This window comes from Euleptes europaea, chromosome 11, assembly GCF_029931775.1.
Source record: "Euleptes europaea isolate rEulEur1 chromosome 11, rEulEur1.hap1, whole genome shotgun sequence".
NCBI classification, from domain to species: Eukaryota; Metazoa; Chordata; class Lepidosauria; order Squamata; family Sphaerodactylidae; genus Euleptes; species Euleptes europaea.
In genome coordinates this window covers 70307902-70332801 of record NC_079322.1, presented here as the reverse complement: position 1 = coordinate 70332801, position 24900 = coordinate 70307902, and the positions used below count along the sequence as shown (strand labels likewise).

The 24900-nt window shown below is 46.6% G+C and overlaps 1 protein-coding gene across 1 annotated transcript in view; it reads left to right on the top strand.

Annotated features, from left to right (window-relative positions):
- Nucleotides 1-24900, top strand: part of DPP6 (dipeptidyl peptidase like 6) — a 442706-nt gene that overhangs the window by 294102 nt on the left and 123704 nt on the right. Inside the window, exon 6 of the mRNA XM_056856977.1 lies at nucleotides 11150-11202. Within this exon, the coding sequence (XP_056712955.1) occupies nucleotides 11150-11202 (53 nt within the window). The remainder of the gene's footprint in view (nucleotides 1-11149; nucleotides 11203-24900) is intronic.

The window sequence follows — 24900 nt, the reverse complement described above, 5'->3', positions numbered from 1 at the left end:
CGATCCCGACAGAAGTTGGTTTCAGGTAGCCGGCTAAAGGCTGACTCAGCCTTCCATTTTTCTAAGGTCGGTAAAATGAGTACCCAGCTTTCTGGGGGTAAAGTGTAGACAACTGGGGAAGGCAACGGCAAACCACCCGGTAAACATAGTCTGCCTAGTAAATGTCATGATGTGACGGCATGCCATGGGTCAGTAATGACCTTTACCTTTTCCTATTGCACTTTAACTGATCGTGAACATTCTATAACTAATAGCTTCTCCATTTTGGTCCATTCAGGGAATCAGAGCCTGATGCAGATGAATTAAGACAGCCTGTTATTTTTAAACTTTGAGATGATTCACAGTTCTGTACAGTACCAGCAATAACAGAAACTTGGTAAATGATAATGAAGTTACAGAATATGTTTCTCGGGAAGGACACAGCATTTGTCTGACTCAGAGAAGCGTAGCAACCAAACAAAGACATTTAATGACTATCTAGGATGCTAAACACATAGGTGAAAATAGAGGTGCCAAAAGGTGTCAAATTTCTTTATGCTGAACATTTTTATCATTAACATAGTACATATATCTCAATATAGAGTCAAAATGCAGCTGTAACACATCAAAACACATCTTAGTGCCCATCAACCACCATATTATTGAAATATTGTGACTATTACTATGCTGTCAAAAAAATTTTTTTGTTTATTTGTGAACTAGTCAAACAGTTTGGTTGCCAGAGCAGCTCTGGGCAGCTTTACAAAGGAATGGATTGCGAAGGGGGGGAGGGGATACAAGTTGTCTATTTTTAAACATAGCATGGTGTAGTGGTTAAGAGCAGTAGTTTGGAGTGGTGGAGTCTGATCTGGAGAACCGGGTTTGATTCCCCACTCCTCCACATGAGCTGCGGAGGCTAATCTGGTGAACTGGATTTGTTTCCCTGCTCCTACACATGAAGCCAACTGGGTGACCTTAGGCTAGTCACTCTGTCTCAGCCTCACCTACCTCCCAGGGTGTCTGTTGTGGGGAGGGGAAGGGAAGGTGATTGAAAGCCAATTTGAGTCTCCCTTAAATGGTAGAGAAGGACGGCATATAAAAACCAACTCTTCTTCTTCTCCTTCTCCTTCTCCTCCTCCTCAAATAAATCTCTTGGCGCTATGCCTCAGATATTTCAAAGCCAAATGGAGGACAATTGTTTCCTTGTCAGCGTCAAATTATTATCAAGTTTAGTTCCTTGTTACAAGAGTCTACAATCATTAACTAAGCAAGGACCTAGCCAAAGAGCTTGGATTCACCACTTTGAGTTCTACCATTTTACATGGGGAGCGTAAAATCATAAGCATGGAAGGGAATCAGAAAGTAACCCTTAACAATGGGCGTGCCCCAATGGCATTATTACTCCAGAGAATGGAGATACAGCACAAACCTATCATTCCTTCTTTCTTTAGTATATTTTTATCCTGCTTTTCCTCTTAGAGGCTCGGCAGCAAACATCATTCTCTCCTCCTTCATTTTATCCTCACAACAACCCTGTGAGGTAGGCTAGGCTGGGAGAAAGTGTCTGGCCCAAGGTCAGTCATCAAACTTACTGGCAAAGAGGGGATTGGAACCCAGGTCTTCCAGACGCTAGTCTGGCACTCTAACCACTACCCTGGACTGCCTTTTATTGCACCACAGTAACACCGCATGGATTGAAACACTCTTTGAGATGCCGTCATGCAGAAAATACCTCTGAAAAACTAGCTTGCAATTTCAAAACTTGAGATAGAGAATAGATTCCTATAAAATATCTGCCATAGAAAAAGCTATTAATGATGACAGGTGGTAAGGGATCTCCTCACAGTCTGTCATCATCAAGTGGAGATGCTGAGGCTGTAAACTGCCAAGAAATGGCTTACTTGAAGGTCATTGGAGATGTTATAAGTCATGAAAATCACACAGTAAGAAGGGGAAAATGAAACCAGAGCCTGTGGGTCTGGAAAGGCGAAAGGTTAGGCCCACCAATCTAATAGATTCCCTCAACCTTTTCTCACTGATCAGTGGTTACGGCAAGGAAGTAACTGGGTGTGATCCATGGAAAGTTTGGTGAGTTCAAATCTCATCTGATTACATTAGCAATCTGGCAGACTTACAGGGCATTCATAAATACAGTTACACCCCAGAGTCACACCCTTCTAATTCCATTGAAGTCAATGGGTTTAGAAGGGTGTAACTCTGCTTAGGAAAGCACTGTTAATGTCCTTTGGGGTTTGTTTATTCTCTTTATTCTGGTACTGAACAAACCAAGACCTGGTGTGTGTGCAAAATGCCATCAAGTCACAGCTGACTTATGGCGACCCCAGCAAGGGGCTTTCAAGGCAAGTGAGAAGGAGAGGTGGTCTGCTATTGCCTTCCTCTGCAGAGTCTTCCTTGGTGGTCTCACTTAAAGTACAGATCCTGCTTAGCTTCTGAGGTCTGACAAGACCGGGCTACACTATACCATTCCACATCCCAGCAAGATCTTTGGGTGACATTCATTTGGTTAATTTGGCTTTCCCAACAGCTCCGAGTAAGTAATAAACACTTGAAAACAATACATAAAAAAACAGCTAGGAAATCTAGTAAAAGATCCTCCATTTCCACCTAATAACTGTGCGAAGAAACGTCTCCAGCTGCTTCTGCACAGAAGATTTGTTCTGCCTTGGCTTTCAAATGAGAGCATCTATTAACCCATTAGCCCTGACCTGGATGGCCCAGGCAAGCCTGATCTCGTCAGATCTTAGAAGCTAAGCAGGGTTGGCCCTGGTTAGTATTTGGATGGGAGACCACCAAGGAATACCAGGGTTGCTGTGCAGAGGAAGGCACTGGCAAACCACCTCTGTTAGCCTCTTGCCATGAAAACCCCAAAAGGGGTCGCCATAAGTCGGCTGCAACTTGACGGCACTTTACACACACACACATTAACCCATTATCAGGATCTCAGATCAGCACTTAAGTACATAGCTGGGATCCCGTCACCGATCCTCCAGGAGGACTATGCCTCCTTTATTTTATTTCTTAATTTGGTCTCTACCAGTTTGGAAAAGAAGATTGGAATGTATTTCTGTAATCTGGAGGCAGAAGGGAAACACCACGCAGCAAATCGCACCACTCCAAAACGAGGAAGTAATGCTATAACACTGTAGTTATATACCTACTACCCATTTTTTTTTTAAAAGCCAGCAAATAGCCCTCTGGGAAGAATGGATGGAGAATTTCCTGGAGTGGCCCTGTTTCCACTACAAATGTCTTCTCAGTCGGTGTGGTGAGGCAGAAGGCTGATGCCGAGATATCCCAGCAAAGGCTCAGTGCCTGGCTGGCAGCCCGTGCTCCGCCTCCTGGCCCAGATCATGGTGGATGTAATCCTTTGCAGGATTCTGGTCCCAGTTAAGCCTGGTTAGATGAGTCCCAGGTGCTGCATCCGGGTGGAGCTGCTGTTTTCTCGGCCAATTTAAGCCTTGGGCTGGGAGGGGAAGCTTGCTGGATCAACTGGTGTGCTAGGCATAGATCTGTGTCCCTGTTGCTTGCCTCCAGCTCCTGTTAGGGTTGCCAGCCTCTAGGTACTAGTTGGGGGTCTCCCGCTATTACAACTGATCTCCAGCGATAGAGATTTGCTCCCCTAGAGAAAATGGCCTCTCTGGCAATTGGACTCTATGGCATTGAAGTCCCTCCCCTCCCCAAACCCCACCCTCCTCAGGCTCTGCCCCCAAAAACCTCCCGCTGGTGGCAAAGAGGGACCTGGCAACCCTACAAGTTAGGGTTTCCAACCTCCAGGTACTAATTGGAGATCTCCCGCTATTACAGCTGATCTCCAGCCAACAGAAATCAGTTCCCCTGGAGAAAATAACCGCTTTGGCAATTGGACTCTATGGCATTAAAGTCTCTCCCCTCCCCAAACCCCGCCCTCCTCAGGCTCTGCCCCAAAAACCTCCTGCTGGTGGCGAAGAGGGACCTGACAACCGTAGCTCCTGTTGATGCTCAAGCCTTGCTAGCCAAGCCTGAGGGCACTGCCACTTGAGGAGACCTGACTAGCCCTGCTGGCAGAATATAGGACAGCAACCTCCTGTCTTCCTTAGTAGTCTCCCATCCAAGTACTTGACCACAGCCAGCCCTGCTTAGCTTCCAAGCTCTGACAAGATAGGGTAGTCAGGGCTACTCAGGTTTCTGTGAACTATTAGAGGGAAGCTGTTGAGTGATTCCTTCTGAGTGCCTTTGCCCTCTGAAGATGTGTGGAAGAAGCTACTGAGAGGCTGTGGTCACGGGGCAGGAAAGATCCCAGCATGGAGGGAGGCTGTCTCTAAAGATTAATTGCTATGATGATTAGTACACTGTGGAGCAGACATAAGAAGTGTGTGTGTATCTGCTGCCCTTCTGACAAATGCCCAAGCCAGCCTTCATCCTAAAGCCCCATATGATATTTAATTAAAATGATAGCAAAAACGAGAAAACAAAGTTTGGTTGGCAGCAAAAAACAGCCATTTCCAATTCAGGTCTATCAAAAGCCGAAAGTTCATACAAGCTGGCTGTAATCTTCTGAAAACACAGAGATGATGCCAAGCAAATGTCATTGGCAGTACATTTCATAATTGTAGATCAGTTACAGAAAATGCTCTTTCATTTGCTCCTATTAATCTCTATTATCCGACAAAGGAAACTTACAGTTGATTCTTTTTGTTGCATTATGAGAATAGCTCTGCAACAGACACTTCTGTCCTTCACTATAATGTATTCATTAATCAATGACACTTTCTGCAAGATTGAGGCAAACCTCAGAGAAATGAGCAGACTGACAGGAGGCCCGGCACACTCTAGAGGACCGCAGAGGATGGCATCAAACTGGCTGAAACAGAAATCCGTCTGTCGCTGCTGCGTCAGGGTTGCTGGGATTAAGAAGCTGTTGTGACTCAACTATTCGAATGCAGTGTAGTTCCCTCAGTAGGAAAAGAGTTCCCTCTACTAAATACTTAACTGATATATTTTTCACTACCATTGGGTTCCTTAGGAATGGCCCTAGGGAGGGGCCTTGGCTCAGTGGTAGAGCATCTGCTTAGCATGCAGAAGGTCCCAGGTTCAATCCCCGGCATCTCCAGTTAAAGGGGCTTGGCAAAAAGATGATATGAAAGACCTCTCTCTGCCTGAGACCCTGGAGAGCCACTGCCAGTCCAAGTAGACAATACTGACTTGGATGGACCAAGGGTCTGATTCAGTATAACGCAGCATCATGATTTCATATATTCATTGCCCTTGTTATTTTAGGGAGGGGCTGTGGCTCAGTGGTAGAGCATATCCTTGGCATTCAGAAGGTCTTAGGTTCAATCCCTGGCATCTCCAGTTAAAGGGACTAGGGAAGTAGGTGATGTGAAAGACCTCTACCTGAGACTCTGGAGAGCTCCTGCCAGTCTGAGTAGACAATACTGACTTTGATTGACCAAGAGTCTGATTCAGTACAAGGCAGCTTCATGTGTTCATGTGCCCTCTCTTGTAAGATGACCTCTTTGTAGACCTCTTTGAAGGCTATTGTTGATAGATGGTGGCATATATCGTATTACAGGGTGAGCAAGTGGATGAACACAAGAAGATATGGATGATGGGACAGTCCTTTAATGGTATTGCCTGTACGTATGGTGACAAAGTTGGTATCATGCTCTGTTGCAGGGTCTGGTCCCTAGGATTGTGCTTAGGTAGTCCATTATTGCCTGTAAGAAGCTGGATAGGGGCAGTCTATAAGCAAGGAAAGGCCTGCCACCCATGTCCCATGAGAGAGGTGTGTTATTATTCATTATGAGATGTTGGATGGGTGTGAGCTGTATACTGTGGCAGCAAGTGGATGACTGGTGCTCTTCTGTCCTTTCTTTGGGGCGTAGCAAGCAGCCAGACCTAGGTGAGTCATGCACACTATGTGTTAGCAAGTCACCTGGTAGTTACTGCTGGGCTTGGTCCAGGCAAGTCCTCCCTTCAAGGCCAGCGCAGCCTTGGAAAGGCTCTGCCCCCTCCAACCTGCTTTACTGACAAAAAAACAATTCTTGAAGGCTGGCAATATTGTTGTGATTGTTGATCAAACATCCACGGAGGACATTCATTTTTACAAGCTCTGATTCTTTCATTTTGGAGTGTTTTAAGATCTTTTTTTTTAAGATCTCAGATTTTTCTGCAAACCTTTTCTCAGGTCTATAGAAAGGTCTGTCTTGTCTGTGTATGGCCCCAATTTCTGGAATTAAGTATCCACAGATGGAACCATGCTGAGAATTAGATTTATTGATTATGCAAAAATTGGTAGTGCCGCTGTATCCTGACTTGCATGACTTTATGGGTGAAGAAAGAAGTTTGAGAAAAAGCTAAGAAATGTGAGAGCCCCCAAAATATGATTCAGTGCAAGCCATGGATGTTATTTAGGCCAGCACTGGATCCTGTCCTGTCTTTCATTGTCCCGCATCCCATCAAAATCATAGTCATTGCAAAAGTACAGATCTTGATGGGCTTGCATCTGTGCAGAATCTAGAAAGGTAATGAAGCAGCATCAGCTATAGATCAATCCCAGTTCATTACAGAATGTCATGAGCAAGCAGCGCTGAGGGTTTTTCATTTGACAATTAGCTCTTCCAGCCTAGAAAAGATTTAAAACCAGAGGGAAGGATAACATCTGTTATTCTGCAATGAAAATTAACTCATCTGGTGACAAAGTGACTGGATGGTTGGTTGACTGATTATGCAGGACTTTCAGAAAACTGGACTGGCAGAGTGGAGGGACTCTGTCTTAGAGGTTATTCGATAGCCTGTGCGGAAACAGCCAGTGAAGAGAAACAATCTACCATCCATTTAAGTCGGAGAAGTCTGACTTTAAGGCCGTTTAATGTCATCATTTTTTACAAAGATACTATAGGCTTGGCTCACATGTACAAGAGAATGAGGTGGTAGGTTGCTAAGGCAGCAGAAGGGACTGTACCACTTGAGATTGCAGGTGGCAGGTTATTTGCTGGAGTATTCCTTTATGTTATAAACTTCTTTTAGAGCAGGAAACCATTAGCACTCTCAAAGTAGAACTTTTGTCCCTGCTGACGATAGTCTTATATTTTTAGGGAACTTTTTAAAGTGTTCAAAGCAGGACTCTACCACCTCTGGTCTAAAATGATGGTGTCCATTCTGCCACTTTAGAGCTCTGCAAGTCCATTTCCACATCATTTTGCTACATTTGTGGACCAGGTCTACGTATTACCTCTAGCAGTGTATTTGTAGTCCCTGCCACTCCAGATGACCTTCTGTGCACATGGAACCCATTTATAATCTCTGCTTTGAAAATCATTCCCCCTCTGGGGTCATTCTGGTCTTCCTGCCTCCAGAGGAAGAAATTACTATCTAACCATTGGGGTTTCCAAGTCCCTGTCTCTTGAGGCGTGACATCCAAGCAAGGTGTGAGATGATAAGCCCATTATCCAGTTTTGGGCAGAGCCATTAGCATTTGTAAGCACTGAAGTGCTCTGTGCTTGGAGCTTGATGGCTAATCCCCAGATCCATTTGGCCAGCCAGAGGTTTGCAGCTGGGTTCCAACTCATAACTGGAATGCAGTCCCCATGGTGGAATGATAGGAGTAGATTCTAGGGTGAAGGGCATTTCCCCAGGAATATCACAGAGGTAATGTATAAACTAGGTCTAAATGAGTTCATATGTGGAGTCACAATGCTAGCATATGCACTGGTTTGATGATAACATATAACATATGTGCCCAGTGGGAGAAACAACACATGGTGCATTGAGCACCATTACAGTTCTATTCTGTAACTGAAGATCATGAGAACTCAACACACATAAGCTTAATAAAATGCATGAGATGTAGATGCTAGTGGACCACATAAGTGATGCACATGTGTAAGAGTGGCAAATTCCTATTTCTCCAACCTGTGCATTGCACAAACAAGTAGCTGTTGCATGTTTTTCACTGCAAGACAGGAAGTATACTTCCTCCGCTTCTCTGAATTGTGTGAATCCAACTGGAGTTTATTTCTGTAATTTTCTTATACTTGCTCTGAGGCTTCTATATTGCGAGATCTAGTTGACTCAATAAGGGAAGCCTCAGCCCTCAGTTTGCAAGACCTGAGCCAGGCTGCTAATGCTAGGACATTTCGGAGGTCATTAATTCATAGGGTCAACATAAGGCAAGAAGCGGTTTGACAGCACTGAACACAGAGATCTAGTTTTCTTCAGGAAATGTAGTGAGGAGGCCAACCGGTTACTAGTCTGGAGGAACAACACTTTCCCCTGATGTTGTATCCTAGCACTGGGCTTCAGAGATGTACTGCCTCTGAATATTTTACATTCTAGCTGAGGTACTTGGAGGATGACTCTAGCTAGTTAGGTCTCTGTGGGTCAAGACCAGAGCTTTGAATTGTGGCTGTCTAGTGTGAGTTGGATTTTGTTTTTTCCCCCTTAAAATTGCTTATAGTCATTTTTATGAAACTGGGGCATTTGCGAGGAGGTAATCCGACTGCAAAGCTCTTGGCAGCCCAGAAGCCAAAATATATTAAAACATGATTTCTAAGCTGCTTTGGTACTTTCACGGTGTGTCTTTGTGTGTGAGAGATGGGGAGGTAAATAGTGAGCCAAAGCCTGGAACCAGGTAGGTAGTTTAATCAAATTGGGCTGCCAACCTCCAGGTGGTGGTTGGAGATCTCCCGCTATTACAACAGATCTCCAGCCAATAGAGGTCAGTTCCCCTGGAGAAAATGGCCACTTTGGCAATTGGACTCTATGGCATTGAAGCCCCTCCCCTCTCCAAACCCCACCTTCCTCAAACTCCACCCCCAAAATCTCCAGGTATTTCCAAACCCGGAGCTGGCAACCCTAACCATGGCCCTTCCCCCGGTCCCACGTGAGGGCATGAAAGTTTAGTAACGCCCCATTCTGCCCCCATGTGCTGCCCTGTAAGTCTTCCCACTAGGGGAACCAAAACCCAGACTCAAAAGCTCCCAGTTTGGATCTGGGTAAGAACCTAGCCCAGCCAACTGCTGGCGACTTCTGATGTTCATAAGACACAATGGAAAAGAATGAGGCTGCAGAAATCCGGGTGACCAGACCCGAATGCTACCAGGATACTTCTGCGTTGTTTTCCTCCCTGCTAGTCTTGTCTAGCACTCTTAGAGCTCTCTCAGCCTCACCTACCTCACTGGGTGTCTGTTGCGGGAAGAGGAAAGGAAGGCGATTGTAAGCCGGTTTGATTCTTCCTTAAGTGGTAGAGAAAGTCGGCATATAAAAAGCAACTCTTCTTCTTCTTCTTCGTCATGAGCAGCCCAGTGACAAAGCCAAGTAAAGGATTGTTTCCAAATTGAATGGGATTTGCTGTATTTTTCTGCTGAACTTTCTCAATTCCTGTGTCAATCCTCTGAGGGTAAATAAGAGAAGAATACAAATGCAGTTTCGAGTCAGCAGGAAATCTGCGTTGCGACATATGAACGCCCCCTGAGCAATTTTCCCTGAGACTTTGACACCATTTTCAACTTGATTTCCATATCAAAGATATACCAGAACAACCATTTCAAGGCAGTGCAGACTGGAGCCACAAATCCTATAGTTTTTTTTCCCTTTTTTTTTGTACTCCCATAAGATACTTGAATGTTGCCAGGAAACCACTTTCAGGGCTGGTCCAGAGATCTGTGAAATGTGCGTATGTCCAGAGATCTGTGAAAACAATAATGCCAGGACAAGCATCTCCTTGAGAGAATAATGGCCCCATGTCTAGGACAATGGTCAGTTTTGCCCACTTCCTTCTAAATGCATACATATATCATGTGAGACATAGACTGTGAGCGGTTTGGGCCATGCTGGATTACCTCAGGAAATGGTGGCCATAGAGAGTTGGCTTGGCATGGCTGTGTGTGGTACTAGTGTGGAGAAGGGAGGAGCACAGCCCGGTGGCCAGAGTCTTCTCTTGGTACCAGCTGGAGGTGGGGTTTTGGCCTCCAGATTCCTCAGGCCTCAGAATAGGGTTGCCAGGTCCCTCTTCACCACCGGCGGGAGGTTTTTGGGGTGGAGCCTGAGGAGGGCGGGGTTTGGGGAGGTGCTCCAGTGCCATAGAATCCAATTGCCAAAGCGGCCATTTCCTCCAGGTGAACTGATCTGTTGTAATAGCAGGAGACCCCCCAGCTGGTACCTGGTGGTTGGCAACCTTACCTCAGATGGGGAGGGGGTTGTGCTCACTCAGGTCATCCTCCCCCAGTTAGGGCGCTCCCTGCTTGTTCCTTCCAGCCCTCTGTGTATGCCGGGCCCAACCACCTTCTCCCTGGCCTGAGGATTATAAGGTTTAAATAGCCTTTCCATGTAAAGACTTTGAAGGACATCCCCTTCTTCCTCTTGAAGGAGATATTGGGCAAAAACGCATGGTCGCTTTATCCTCCTTTAATCCCTGTTTCAGCCAGGATTCAGCCTGGATCGAATGCATGCGTTTCGCCTTATGTGTGTTCGATCCTGGCTAAAACAGGGATTAAAGGAGGATAAAGCGACCATCCATTTTTGCCCATTGAGAAATAGCATCACTTTTTTCATGCAAATCCCTTTGTCTTAATGTTCACCTACTTCTTGCAGAACTTTTGGAGTGAGACTTTTTGGGTCACAGGTTGGTGCTCTTTTGCTGTCCGTGAGCATCCTTGGGATTGCCCCCCCCCTCTCGACCAGTGCTGGCCAAGGGCATCGCGACTTTCTCCGGGGTGCTGGCGCAAATGATGCCTGTGATGATAGAAGAGCGTGATGGACTGTTTCCCCACCGTGCCTAGTTATCGCTGTGCCCCCTGTCTCGGGTGGTCCAAGGTGTCCTCATTAAGGGTTGTTCCAAATTTAGCTGTTGCTGGGAGCAAGTGCCCCAGACTAATCAAAGGCCTGGTATCCATAGCAATGACACCAAGCATCTGGAGGTGCCAAACGTTCCAGCAAGGTTTGAGGGGGAAAGAATACACAACGAGGCGTGATGCTTCTATGACAGAACAAAATTGGTTTTTGCTATCTCCCCCCCCCCTTGCAAATGCAATGCAAAATACAAAACAAGCACCTAAACGAAGATCTTGCTTTCTCTTTTTTTCTTGCTCCCTAGTTTCATAGGGATAAGAGACTTGCCGACTCTTTACCCAGCTAATCCGTTTGTCCTTGTTTTAATTTCACGCTGCAGGAGTATCAGCATTCGTACACAGCGTATTACGTCCTCAGAAAACTGCCTTACGGGTAAGTGAGTATAACGCATGTCTTCCATTTAAACACAAGCATTTAAAGGGTGACATGGCCAGGTCAAATTGCTTGAATGGAACGGCCCTGTGCCGTGCAGCCTGGTAGTCTTTTACTCTGCCCACTAGGTGTGATATCCTCATGACAGAATCTGGATAATGCAATAAAGGGCATCCCTGGGGAAAGGCACATTCTCCCTTTACCTTTAACAACCGGTCTTATGGTTAACAGCAAGGGATAATTGATTCCGGCTAATAAGCATTCCATTCTTAATTGGAGTGTTTAGTTTTGTTTGGCCTGTGGGTCTCAGCGCTTGTTTTTAATTTGTTTAAAGGAATAATCTCACATCGTAGCCTTGTGCAAGGGCAGCGGTTCTCTTGGCATGTGCGGGTTTGGATTTCCAATTTGCGTTGCAGTATGCCTTCCCGTGCTCCCTTTCTGCTCCACATCTGATCCGCTGAGACCCTCTGGCAGAGCAGCGGTGCAAGTCTGCTTGCACGGGCGCAGCCTCGCTGCTGAGTTGTTGTGCAAGAGGTACGACATAGTGGGCGAAATATCCGGGTTTGAACTGGAGCCCGTCTGCTCCTTGCCTCATGCAGTAGCTGGAGCTGCACACAGCAGTATGATTTTCGAGGGCAGTGAGTGTGAGCATTAACTAAAAACACACGTCCATATTCACATGCATCACATTTTAACATGGGGTTTATTTATTTACTTATTTAGATTTTTATTTTGCTCTCAATCTGAGGCCGGGCTCAGGGCGGCTACCAGCAAAACAGTCAATAGAGCATGACACAATAAAACCATAAAACATAACCTCATTAGCCTAAAAATCCCTGCAATTCGTCAATTATGGTTGCAATTTCAACAGATGGTGCTCATCCTCAGAGCGTAGCGACCACTGTGGGGCCTGACAAACAGTCAGCCCCCAAGGATGGCTTTCTCCCTCTCTCCTAATACCAGATCGTGGGGTCATCTGCTGAAGCTGGAGGGTGAGAGATTCAAAACAGATAAAGGGAGTATGTCTTCACAACTCATAGTTAAATTGTGGAACTCCCTTCCCCAGGATGTGGTGAGGGCTGCCAACTTGGAAGGCTTTAAGAGAGGAGTGGACGTGGTCATGGAAGAGAGAGGTATTCATGGCTACTAGTAAAAAAGGATGCTAGTCATAATGCATACCTATTATCTCCAGGATCAGAGGAGGATGCCTGTTATATTAGGTGCTGTGGAACATAGGCAGGATGCTGCTGCAGTTGTCTTTTTTGTGGGCTTCCTAGAGGCACCTGGTTGGGCCACTGTGTGAACAGACTGCTGGACTTAATGGACCTTGGTCTGATCCAGCATGGCCTTTCTTATTTTTTTATGTTCTTATGATTTAAATGGCGTCAACTTGAGGTGCAAATGCATACGATATCATTTGCATGGCAGATCCAATATACCCGAAACCACAGAGAAGTCCATTGATGTTTAGCTCAACCCTGAAAATGACTAAGGTTATACGTACATGAACATACATGAAGCTGCCTTGTACTGAATCAGACCATCGGTCCATCAAGGTCAATATTGCCCATTCAGACTAGCAGTGGCTGTCCAAAGTCTTAGGTACAGCCTTTCACATCACCTGCTACCTGATCCTTTTAACTGGAGATGCTGGGGATCGAACCTGGGACCTTCTGCATGCAAAGCAGAGCTAATCATTTACTCCAACATATACTTTGAGATAATGTATTGCAACCTGCAGCAGCAGAGAATCACTATCCCAATAAACAAAATGATTTAAAATGTCTATCTTAAAAGGCATATCCATTTGAGACTGCCATACAGATAATTTGATTTCCTATTTCAAGCAATAGCTAACTTTCTTCCGCTGAGGCCCCTGTGGGATAGATCTGTAACTGTGCCCCCTGCTTTCTGTTGTACGTTCATGGATGGTCTGTAAGCATGGATTTGCCCTGTGGATGGAGCATTTTTGCACTTCCCGAGTCACCCAGAGATGTTGATTGGGTTCACTGGCGGCGAGAGGAAGTGCTTCTCCACACGGTGCATGATCACGTTATGGAATGCACTGTGGCAAAGGGTTCCTACCGTTACTGCCTTCGGTGGCTTTAAAAAGGAGTAGCTGAACTTCATGGAGAATACATTTGTCACTTGGTCAGGCCGAGGCATGCCTCACCAGCCCAGATGGTGGAGGTGAGGTGGGATCACGCGCGGTCACTTCCACGCAATTACGTCGCTTCCAGTTTACAACCGGAAGTGCTGCATCGAAGAGGCCTTTACCACTCAAACTGGGAGTTTGAGTGGAAAAGGCCTCTTGCGATGCAGCACTTCCGGTTGTAAACCGGAAGTGACGTACCGCTGCGGGCAGGCGCGTGTGCACGCATTGCCCGCTGACCCTCAGCTGGTTGGCGGGCAGTCAGGTGGATTGGCTGGGGTTTGCCGCCACCACCTGGCACTTGGCAACCCTACATAGAGTCCAATTGCCAAAGCGGCCAGTTTCTCTGGGTGAACTGATCTCTGTCGGCTGGAGGTCAGTTGTAATAGCAGGAGATCTCCAGCTAGTACCTGGAGGTTGTCAACCCTAGCTAGTTGCCTTGTTTTAAAAGTGCTTTTGCAATGACATATGAAATAGCCGCTGTATTCCGAGATAAGCCATAGACTATTCTATAGATGTTTTGACAGAACTGAATGCACGTCCATTGCACAGTTCCGCAGCTCTAACCTGTCTTACAGTTTGTTCTTCCTTCTGCACACATAGCCTTATAGCTCTGCCGAAAGCCTTCCCATCATTTGAGGGGGGCCTTAACGTCAGAGCATATCAGCCTTAACCGGAAGAGTACCTTTTTTATTTTTCTTATTTGGCAAACGGGTCACCTATTAATGCTCTTCTTTCCCGCAGCAGATGGTCAAATTAGAGGCTTATTAGCCAAGTCAGAAAGAAAGCCTCCGGGCACCTGCGTCCACCTTCTCACTCTCTTGTCTCCTCAGTGCAGTTCATGCTGCACAAGGGTGCCATCTAGTGGAGACACAAGGGTTGCCAGCTAGTAGAATGACTTTTCAGCGTGAAGAAATGAAAAAAAGTATGCGGGGCACTTCAACCTGGAACACGCTGCTAATTACCAAGCATAAACGGCCCCAGGGTTGCTATGCAGAGGCAGGCAATGGTGAACCACCTCTGTTCATCTCTTGCCTTGAACACCCTGTGGGGTTGCCATAAGTAGAAGAAGAAGAAGAGTTGGTTTTTATATGCTGACTTTCTCTACCACTTAAGGCAGAATCAAACCGGCTTACAATCACCTTCCCTTCCCCTTCCCACAACCAACACCCTGTGAGTTAGGTGGGGCTGAGAGAGCTCTAACAGAGCTGTGACTTGCCCAAGGTCACCCTGCTGGCTTCGTGTGTGGGAGTGGGGAAACAAATCCAGTTCACCAGATTAGCCTCCACCGCTCATGTGGAGGAGTGGGGAATCAAACCCGGTTCTCCAGATTAGACTCCACCGCTCCAAACCACCACTCTTAACCACTACAGCACACTGCAACTTGACTCACCTTGAACTACCACCAAGGCCACAATTTACCATTTTAGCAGGTGTTATCTTTACAGTGGAGTAAAGAGACCACATTTATTCCTGCTTCTTGAATGAAAAGTGCCCGGTGGAACCCAGCTTTCCCCGAGCCCAAAACTCCTTTGGCTTCTTTCAGCACTGAATTACTGATTATATTTCAGCCCAGCTGGTAAGATGGGATTAGACAGAGAGCTACCATCGTGGCATTATTAAGTGTGGAATCCAGAAAATGGTCTGTGCTAAATTTGACAAAAAGCATATGGAATTAACCTAAAATAAAACTATTAATCATGAATTCGCACCTTGCAGCCTTGTTCCTGTAGCACAAGTTCACGCTGAATTTAAAAATTAAAATGTGGCTTTGCAATGGAGGGGAGGAAGGAAGGAACAATGGCGAGGAAGGAGGACGGTCGAGGCCAACAGTGCAGAATCTTTCGCTTCTCTGATGAAGCACGAGCATTTACAGAAAAAAAACAAGCAAAGTGGAAAGGGTGCGGGGATTATGACATCACAAAATAGGCTTCAGGTTCCTGATTAGGGTTGCCAACCTCCAGGTACTAGCTGGAGATCTCCTGCTATTACAACTCATCTCCAGCCAAAAGAGATCAGTTCTCCTGGAGAAAATGGCCACTTTGGCAATTGGACTCTATGGCATTGAAGTCCCTCCCCAAACGACGTCCTCCTCAGCCCCCCCCCCAAAAAAAACCCACCGGTGGCGAAGAGGAAACTTGCCAACTCTAGTGGGGAAGCCAACCTGTTTCTCCAGGTTAGAGTCCATCGCTCATGTGGAGGAGTAGGGAATCAAACCCAGTTCTCCAGATTAGAATCTGCTGCTCTTAAACAATACACCACTACGCCCTCCACAGACTCCACCCCAAAAACCTCCCACCGGTTGCAAAGAGGGACCTGGCAACCCTAGCCATCTGCCTTAAGGGGCTCACCATGTTACCAGGGTGCTGCGGCTAAGAGTGTAATTTGCAAAGTCTTCTATGCATATCCAAAACACCTAGAAAGGGAAGCTGGGATGTTTCTAGCACATATTTTCCACCTGCCTCTGAAACAAGGAGCCTGTCTTCAAAGCTAAAGGAAAACCATGAGAAGTAATTTTTGCATTTCATTTGGCTGCTTTGGCCATTGGACTCTATGGCATTTAAGTCCCTCCCCTTCCCCAAACCCTGCCCTCCTCAGGCTCCACCCCAAAAACATCCCACTGGTGGCGAAGAGGGATCTGGCAACCCTATTCCTGACTCAGCAGGTCATACTAAAAACTGTCAATCTGGATGAAACCTACTGGAGTTAACCGCAAGTTACGCTCTTGCGCTTCCCACAGTGTTTTATTTGCTGCTGGGCTTCTGAGCAGGATCCTGAGGCATCCGCGCTCAAATTTGGACCGATGGGATGCTCTGTCGCCAGCAGCAGCCTGCCAGGTCTGAGGATTAAGGACTGTTCTTTGCAGACAGCCGTGCCCTTGAAGCGGATTCACAGGGAGGCGTACAATCAGTAATGGATCACATCTCAGCACAGGCGCACGCACCATTTGGGAGCTGGCTATCAGCCAGAAGAAGACAGATGTTTTGTACCCAGTAGGTCCAGATAATTTTTGCGTTCCATCAGAAATTGCTGTCAGAGAGCACGTCCTCTGGGTGGTGGATAAATTCACGTACTTGGGAGGGACTCTGTTTCTCGAATCAGATGCTGTTCTTGAAGCCCAGCTTGTTTGTTTGTTTGTTTGTTTGAGTACATTTGCAACCTGCCTTTCCTCCAAGGAGCTCAAAGTCAGAAGAAGAAGAAGAGTTGGTGTTTATATGCTGACTTTCTCTACCACATAAGGAAGAATCAAACCAGCTTACAATCGCCTTCCCTTCCCTTCCCTTCCCCCTTCCCTTCCCCACAACAGACACCCTGTGGGGTAGGTGGAGCTGAGAGAGCTCTAAGATAGCTGTGACTAGCTCAAGGTCACCCTGCTGGCTTCATGTGTAGGAGTGGGTGGGTTCTATGGCGCCCCTGGGCACCATGTTGGGGACCCCTGCACTATGGCGTGCTGGCTCTCTCAGTTCGTGTAACATCCCCCCTAAATATCAAGATTGCCTGTTTAACCTGACCCCAGCAGGAATGGAACTCAAGTCCATCGCGATGAAGATGATAGTGATCACTCTCAGCAAGTTGAACACATGAAGCTGCCTTCTACTGAATTGGGCTCTTGGTCCATCAAAGTCAGTATTGTCTGCTGAGACCCGCAGCGGCTCTCCAGGGTCTCAGGCAGAGGTCTTTCACATCACCTACTTGCCTAGTCCCTTTAACTGGAGATGCTGGGGATTGAACCTGGGACCTTCTGCATGCCAAGCAGATGCTCTGCTACTGAGCCATGGCCCCTCCCTACCCTCTGGGTAAGAGGCCAGTGACCTGCTAAGTCTGTATGAAATTAAATACCAGTTAGAGATGCCCTCCTGTTAAGTGCTTCATTTTATCATTTGGGTCCTTCTTGAGCTCCTTCCTTTCCTTTGGGTGGATAAGATGCTGCTCCAGGAGCTGAGTCAGGAACTGATTTAGAGAGGTCACAAGGGGGCTTACGATGCCCACCGTTGCTTATTGGAAACAGAATCCGATCACTGCCTGACGAACATTTCTGGGAGGTAGAAGACGTCTGTTCTGCAAAACTTGTTTCTGTAAACGATGACTCCAGGTTGTCTGTGCCGGATTACGGTCGTTCCCCACCGTTCATCAACCCATGGCAGATTTCTAGATCATTTCCAGAATTTTTATTGCAAGGGATAGAAGCTGTGAGCACTGGAGAGTCTCCCCAGAGGGCAAACACTGACTACTGCGGTGATCGGCATTTTACAAGTTTCGTAGCTTGTCTGTACATGCTTTACAAAAATAGGTACCGACACATGGTGAAAAGAACAACAGAATTCCTCTGCAATCCTGGATGAGCTTCCACTGAAGTCTAAAGCTCTCAAATGCGACCACTCCATTACTGACGCTTCAGACTTCACAATCTTCAACAAGATAGTTAAAAGCAGTTTTTAGCGTGAGTGAAATCTTGGACGAGGGGTTGCAGCCATCAGTAAATTCTGATGACAGAAAGGATTTACGTCAGTGAAACAGGACTGCTTCACATGAACACATGAAGCTGCCTTATACTGAATCAGACCCTTGGTCCATCAAAATCAGTATTGTCTACTCAGACCAGCAGCAGCTCTCCGGGGTCTCAGGCTGAGGTCTTTCACATCACCTACTTGCCTGGTTCCTTTAACAGGAGATGCCGGGGATTGAACCTGGGACCTTCTGCATGCCAAGCAATGCTCTACCACTGAGCCATGGCCCCTCCCAAAAGAACACATGACGCTGCCTTATACTGAATCAGACCCTTGGTCCATCAAAGTCAGTATTGTCTACTCAGACTGGCAGTGGCTCTCCAGGGCCTCAGGCAGAGGTCTTTCACATCACCTACCTGCCTAGCCCTTCTAACTGGAGATGCCGGGGATTGAACCTGGGACCTTCTGTATGCCAAGCAGAGGCTCTAACCACTGAGCCACAGCCCCATTGTCTCTCTTGTACCACTTGCAGCCAGAAATGTTCCACCACCAGGACAGGGGACCCTGAAGAGCAGCAAATTGGGGTTCTGCAAGTGCAAGGGGGGAAATTATGAAAATCCCTTCCCTTAGAAGATGCAATTGGTGATCAGTTTGCACTTGTGAGATACCAAACAGCACAGGGTAATTTCACCACTCCCCCCCCACACCATTATTAACCATGAACACATGAAGCTGCCTTCTACTGAATCAGACCATCAAGGTCCATCAAAGTCAGTATTGTCTACTCAGACTGGCAGCAGCTCTCCAGGGTCTCAGGCAGGGGTCTTTCACATCACCTACCTGCCTAGTCCCTTTAATTGGAGACGCCGGGGATTGAACCTGGGGCCTTCTGCATGCCAAGCAGATGCTCTACCACTGAGTCACAGCCCCTCCACATGGTTTTCCTTCCACATAGGATGCAGTTTGCATTTTTCCCAACCCACTGTTATCATACCATCTTCATAGTTTCAGAGGGTAGGCATGTCGATCTGTGGTAGAAGAGCTGGATTCGAGTCCAGTAGCACCTTAGAGAACAACAAGGTTTTTGGGATAAGAGCTTTCAGGAGTCAAAGCTTATAACGACAGTGTATTTATTAGAAAGGTGCCCACGTACCCAAATGTGCTTTCGCATGGGACATTAAGGCTTGGACCCAGGAAATGAAGATTACGCATCTCAGTCTGCCCATAAAATTCTAAGTGCAGACTTTAGTCTTTAAGGTGCTAATGGACTCCTACTCTGTTCTACCAACAATATTTCTGGCAGGATTATGAGCTTTCATGAGCCATAGCTCACTTCTTCAGATACAGCTAGGATGTGAGCCCATCTATCATTAAGTAAAGAGGCATGAATTAGAAACACAATGGCAATGTAGTTGTCAAAAGCAAGTAAATGACATTATCAGGGGTGATTGGATGAGGTGTGATATGCAGAGGGGTAGTAGGCGCAGAGAAATCAGCACTGGTAATGAGACAGGAAACCCAGATCTCTGTTCAGGCCAGGAGAATGCATAGTCTTGAGCTTCATTATTAGTTGTAATTCAGCAGTCTCATATGTTTATGAGTGCCCAAGCCCGTAGGAGAGGTTTCCCCACAACTGGAAACCTCTGTTAGACTTCTCTGAGCTGCCACACACCTATATTTTTTGCCCCATGGCACTTGAGGGGAGCAATGGTCAGGAAAAGGGCATACAGAAAGGGTTAAATTCTGCCAACTCCCCCTTCTCTTATCAAATTAGCAATCCACCCCCAGAAAATATTGCTTTTAATTTAAAAAACAACAATGGGAGATCAATCACCGATCGAATGTGTCTTTTGGCCCTCCGACAGTAAGGTTTCTTGATTGTCGGCTCTGGCAAGCCTTTAATTTCCCTGAGTGTTTCCTTCCTTCCTTCCCCCCCCCCCCAACGTGGGTGTCTTTCCTTCCTCTGCTCCTGTGGGTCTCCTGGGAAGTGTTTCTCATTCTGTCATCTGTCTCCTTTTTCTCATTTGCAAGTGTTGAAGTAAACAAGTCATGTACTTTCCCTTAACAAGGCCTTCTCCTTCTGTCAGAGTGCCTTGTTTGTCTTTTGAGAGCTCGCCTGTTCTCTTATATCTCAGCAGCCTCCCATCAGGATTGTTCTGTGCACACAGTTTAACATTGCATTAATCTCTTCATACAGCCTCCTCTGTGCGTGCATGTGTGTGTGTGTGTGTGTTTTTAATTCCTGCATTTATTCGGTTATTGCATCGCGGCACCTCATTGCTGACTCCATTCCTGAGCTTTTGGGGGTAGGGTTGCCAGCTCCGGATTGGGAAATACCTGGAGATTTTGGGGGCGGAGCCTGAGGAGGGTGGGGTTTGGGGAGGGACTTCAATGCCATCGAGTCCAATCGCCAAAGTGGCCATTTTCTCCAGGGGAACTGATCTCTGTCGGCTGGAGATCAGTTGTAATAGCAGGGGATCATGGAATTATAGAGTTGGAAAGGACCCCCAGGGTCATCTAGTCCAACCCCCTGCACAATGCAGGAAATTCACAAGTACCTCCCCCACACCCCCACAGTGACCCCTACTCCATGCCCAGAAGATGGCCAAGATGCCCTCCCTCCCATCATCTGCCTAAGGTCACAGAATCAGCATTGCTGACAGATGGCCATCTAACCTCTTCTTAAAAACCTCCAGGGAAGGAGAGCTTACCACCTCTCAAGAAAGCCTATTCCACTGAGGAACCGCTCTAGATCTCCAGCTAGTACTTAGACTCTAATCTGGAGAACCGGGTTTGATTCCCCACTCCTCCACATGAGCGGCAGATTCTAATCTGGTGAACCGGGTTGGTTTCCCCACTCCTATACACAAAGCCAGCTGGGTGACCTTGGGAGGACGCCCCTGGTTAGTACTTGGATGGGAGACCACCAAGGAAGTCCAGGGTTGCCACGCAGAGGCAGGCAATGGCAAACTACCTCCATTTCTCTCTTGCCTTGAAAACCCTACAGGGTCACCATAAGTTGACTGTTGACTCGATGCCACTTCCAATCATTTAATAAAATGGGACTTATTTCTGAGCAAACCTGCTTTGGATTGCTGCCTTAGGATGGTTAAGTCACAGCCAACAGTAATTTCCTTACTTTTTGAAGACTGAGTACTACTAGCTTGCTAAGCTGGGAAGCCCATGGGCTTGTCGATCCTAGTGAATGAATCTCATGAACTTCTGGTTGGTTGGCTTGGAAACAGAATCTCTGCTTTCAGTATGTGTGTGCTCATCTTTTAATCTCATCTCGCCAAACAGTCATCCATCATCTTCACTGTCCATGACATGCCCCTGTTGGAGCAGTTCTTGCATATGGAAGCTCATTCCTTGATGGATTTGTGAACCTTCAAGATAATGGAGGAAACTTTGTTGTTTGTCCTTTAGAAACCACAGGCAATGTTTTCTGTCGTTCTCAAGAAATATCTTTTAAAAATTAAAATTCAGGAAGCGAGCTGAAGTCACTGGAAATGTATCCCACACAATCCGCATTAAATTGAATAAAAATGTGTAAGTCCACCTGACTTACGGGTGTTCAAGGAAAGAGATGTTCAGAGGTGGTTTGCCATTTCCTGCCTCTGCGTAGCAACAAGAAATATATTTTAAGCAATGAACATACGCACACAAAGCACATACAAGAGCTGACTAAGAGAAAAGGGAGGAAGTTGGATAGGGGGGATTACCGCACTTGTATTCCCACCGATGTATTAAGAGTTTGAAAACGTTATAAAAAATACTGTTCGCACTTTGTTTGGCCCCTTTAGCTGTGAAGACATCTTCCAACCATTTATAAGCCGTGGTATCCAAAAACCCTTTTAAAGCGATGTTTTTTACAACATTTTCAAACTCTTAATACATTGCTGGGAATACAAAGTGTGGTAACCCCCAGGGTTTCAGGGATGGGTGAACAGTTACCGATCTTGAAGGGACATCCAGGGAAAGCAGCACTGAAGAGGAAAATGACCAGCGTTTCCTGGAGCAAAGGGAAGAGCCCACATGCACGTGGGGGTGCGTGTATGGGTCCTGAGGTGGTATGAGCTAAGCTGGCAGGAAAGCCAAAGACAAATAATTGATTTTCCAGGGATCCAGCAAAAAGATAGGAAAGGCTTGATGAGTTGACAGGACCCAAGAGAATGCCTGGGCTATTCTCTTGAATACTGATTGATTGCTGGCATTGGGTGCAGATAGGGTGAGAAATGGTCTGCTCAGAGCACTGATTCAATCACCTTAGGGTGACACAATGGGGAATTAGCTCGCCTCATTGTCCAACCAGGCATACCTTAGGGCCAGGGGAAAAGCTCAGCGGTTAACCGCCTTCCTGCCCAGGCTTGACACACAAGATGGATCCCAAAACTCTCTGAGAGGGATCCATTTTGTGGGGAGCAGCGTCGCGCTCTGATGCCAGTTTTTGGCCCCTGTGCCTTCATGGAACCCCTTAGGGGACCAAACACTTACAGTTACGATGCCTATTTTTTGAAGCTGGATGCTGTTTTAGTTGGTGTTTATGATTTTCTCTTGTTTTAGATTCTGTGCTTTGGTTGGTTATTTGATTTAGGATTGTTTCGTTCCTATGGTAAACCTCCCAGGCATTTTTATTTTTTGCAGAGGTATTAAATGAGTGCCTCAATTTTCCTGTTCAAGATTTGCTGATCTATTTATTTTATTTACTGTCATGGAAATGCATACCTTTGCACAGCAATGAGTTTGCTGAAACTATCCTGGTGGCAGTGAGGCTGAGCGAAGTGCAAATTAATTTTAATAAATCCTTACTAGCTAGTTGAATTAGAAAAAAAGATAGATGATATTGAACATAACAGAAATGGGTGAGATCGGTGGGGACATTTGTATGAAGCTAGTGACCAAAACACAAACCCTTATTTATGCCAGTGCTCTATGAGTGAGACCTGAAGGTAAGATTCGCGGGGGTGGGGGAAAGATGTCCAGTTGTGAGTTAAATTGGGCTCTTGGAAAAGGAATGATGTTTAGTACAAATGACAAAACAAGGAGAAGAGACAGGAGGTTCACGAAGCGATAGACTTTACAGAAGACAGGTATCTGAGACCTTGTTCACACAATCCAGAGATAGTTATCTTGAGGATTAATTTAAAAAGAATTCATGTTCGCCTTTGAAAGAAACTCCTGGACCTTCAACCCATTGGTAGCAGGTGAAACAGAAGGTATGGCTTGTCTTGCAACAGCTGCATAGAAGAGAGGATTATGGGATGTTTAGCTTTTTTTCTGGTCTAGGAGTTGTTACCAACCCTCTCCCATATCCAGTCTCCCTTGCCCACTGCCTGAAGTCAGTTGGAGATCTCTGTTTTCTAATGTACCTGGAAACTCCTCTCCCCACCAGCTATTACAATCACCTGTGTTCTTTAAAACAGTACAGCGATCCCTGATTTTGTCAGGAGCTGATGACTCTCATCAGGGTTGTGGGTGTAGATCCCTCTTGTTCCTCTTGGCAGAGGGACTGTCCTCCCTCCCTTTAATCACAGTGGGACTGTTTTTATACATGCAGCCTGATGAAGGAACCTGAATACCAGGGGCAGTAGTACTTCTCCACCTACCTTTTTCAGTCTCTGCCAGCATGGTGTAGTGGTTAAGAGTGGTTTGGAGCAGTTTGTAGTGGTTTGTAGTGGTTTGTGGTTTGTAGTGGTTTGTAGTGGTTTGTGGTGGTTTGGAGCGGTGGACTCTAATCTGGAGAACCGGGTTTGATTCCCCACTCCTACACATGAAGCCAGCTGGGTGGCCTTGGGCAAGTCACAGCTCTGTAGAGCTCTCTCAGCCCCACCTACCTCACAGGGTGTCTGTTGTGGGGAGGGGAAGGTGATTGTAAGCAGGTTTGAGTCTCCTTTAAGTGGTAGAGAAAGTCGGCATATAAAAACCAACTCTTCGTCTTCGTCTTCGTCTTCTTCGTCTTTGTCTTCTTCTTCTTCAAGCCTGTCTTCTGCCTCTGGCCTTTCTAGCTGCTGTCGAATACAAAACTGTCCTAGGTCCAAAAGAGGACCAATCAAGGCTGGCATCAGCACACACCGAGGTGGGGCAGTTACCAGGGCTGTGGGCTTCTGGTGGGGGCCATGGCCACTGACTCCCTGCTGCCCAGTCGCTTGCAAGCATTCTGCCACCAGTTCCTGGCTGCATGTGCTGTCCCGTGTCATTGGGGAAGGGCCTTGGGTGGTGAATGGCAGTAGCACTCCCAGCAAAGGCTCTACCCAGTGCTGTTAGGGTAAAGGCATGTGGGTGGCTGTAAGCATGGGTGGTAGGAGGATGCACAGGCAATGGGGATAAAGGGTTTCCAGGTCCCCCCAGCCCACGGTTGGGGATGGGGGTTATGGCTGCTAGATCCAGATTGGAAAACTCCTAGGGATTTGGGGGTGGAACCTGGGGAGGACAGGGACCTCAGTGGGGTACAGTGCCATTGAATCCACCTTCCAAAGCATCTTTTTTCTCCAGAGGAGCTGATCTCTGTAATCTGGAGATGAGCTGTAATTCCAGGGGCTCCCCACCTGGAGGCTGGCATCTCTAGTGGAATAGGTGGGTCGGTGGGTGGGTGGGAAGGGAGGTGTGAGTGGGGGGCGGTGGAGGGCACTGGGGTGAGGAGGCCCTCTGTGACTAAGGTTTCCAGGTCCCTCTTCGCCACCGGCAGGAGATTTTTGGGGTGGAGCCTGATGAGGGCGGGGTTTGGGGAGGGGAGGGACTTCAATGCCATAGAGTAAGACATCTTACGTTTGCCGTCCCAAGATATAGGAAAGGTACATTCCTTCAAATTTTGAATGAATTTTGCACGGAAAGATTGAAGGCTTGAGAAAGTCCACACGAAATGGAATTTTACCAGATCTCCATTGTTCTACATCTTGTTTCCGTTGCTATGTGATATATTTATGAACTCTATAGACAATGAACTGATATGAACTGAGCGTTTACGCCGGCATATTTTCACAACTGTGTTTGTTTTGGGACCTTGACCCATTGTTGTATATTTGTTGCTTTAGAAGTATATCTGTTTTCAATATTCTCAATATATTCTTCTAATTGCAAGTATTGCTTTGGTTTTTTTCC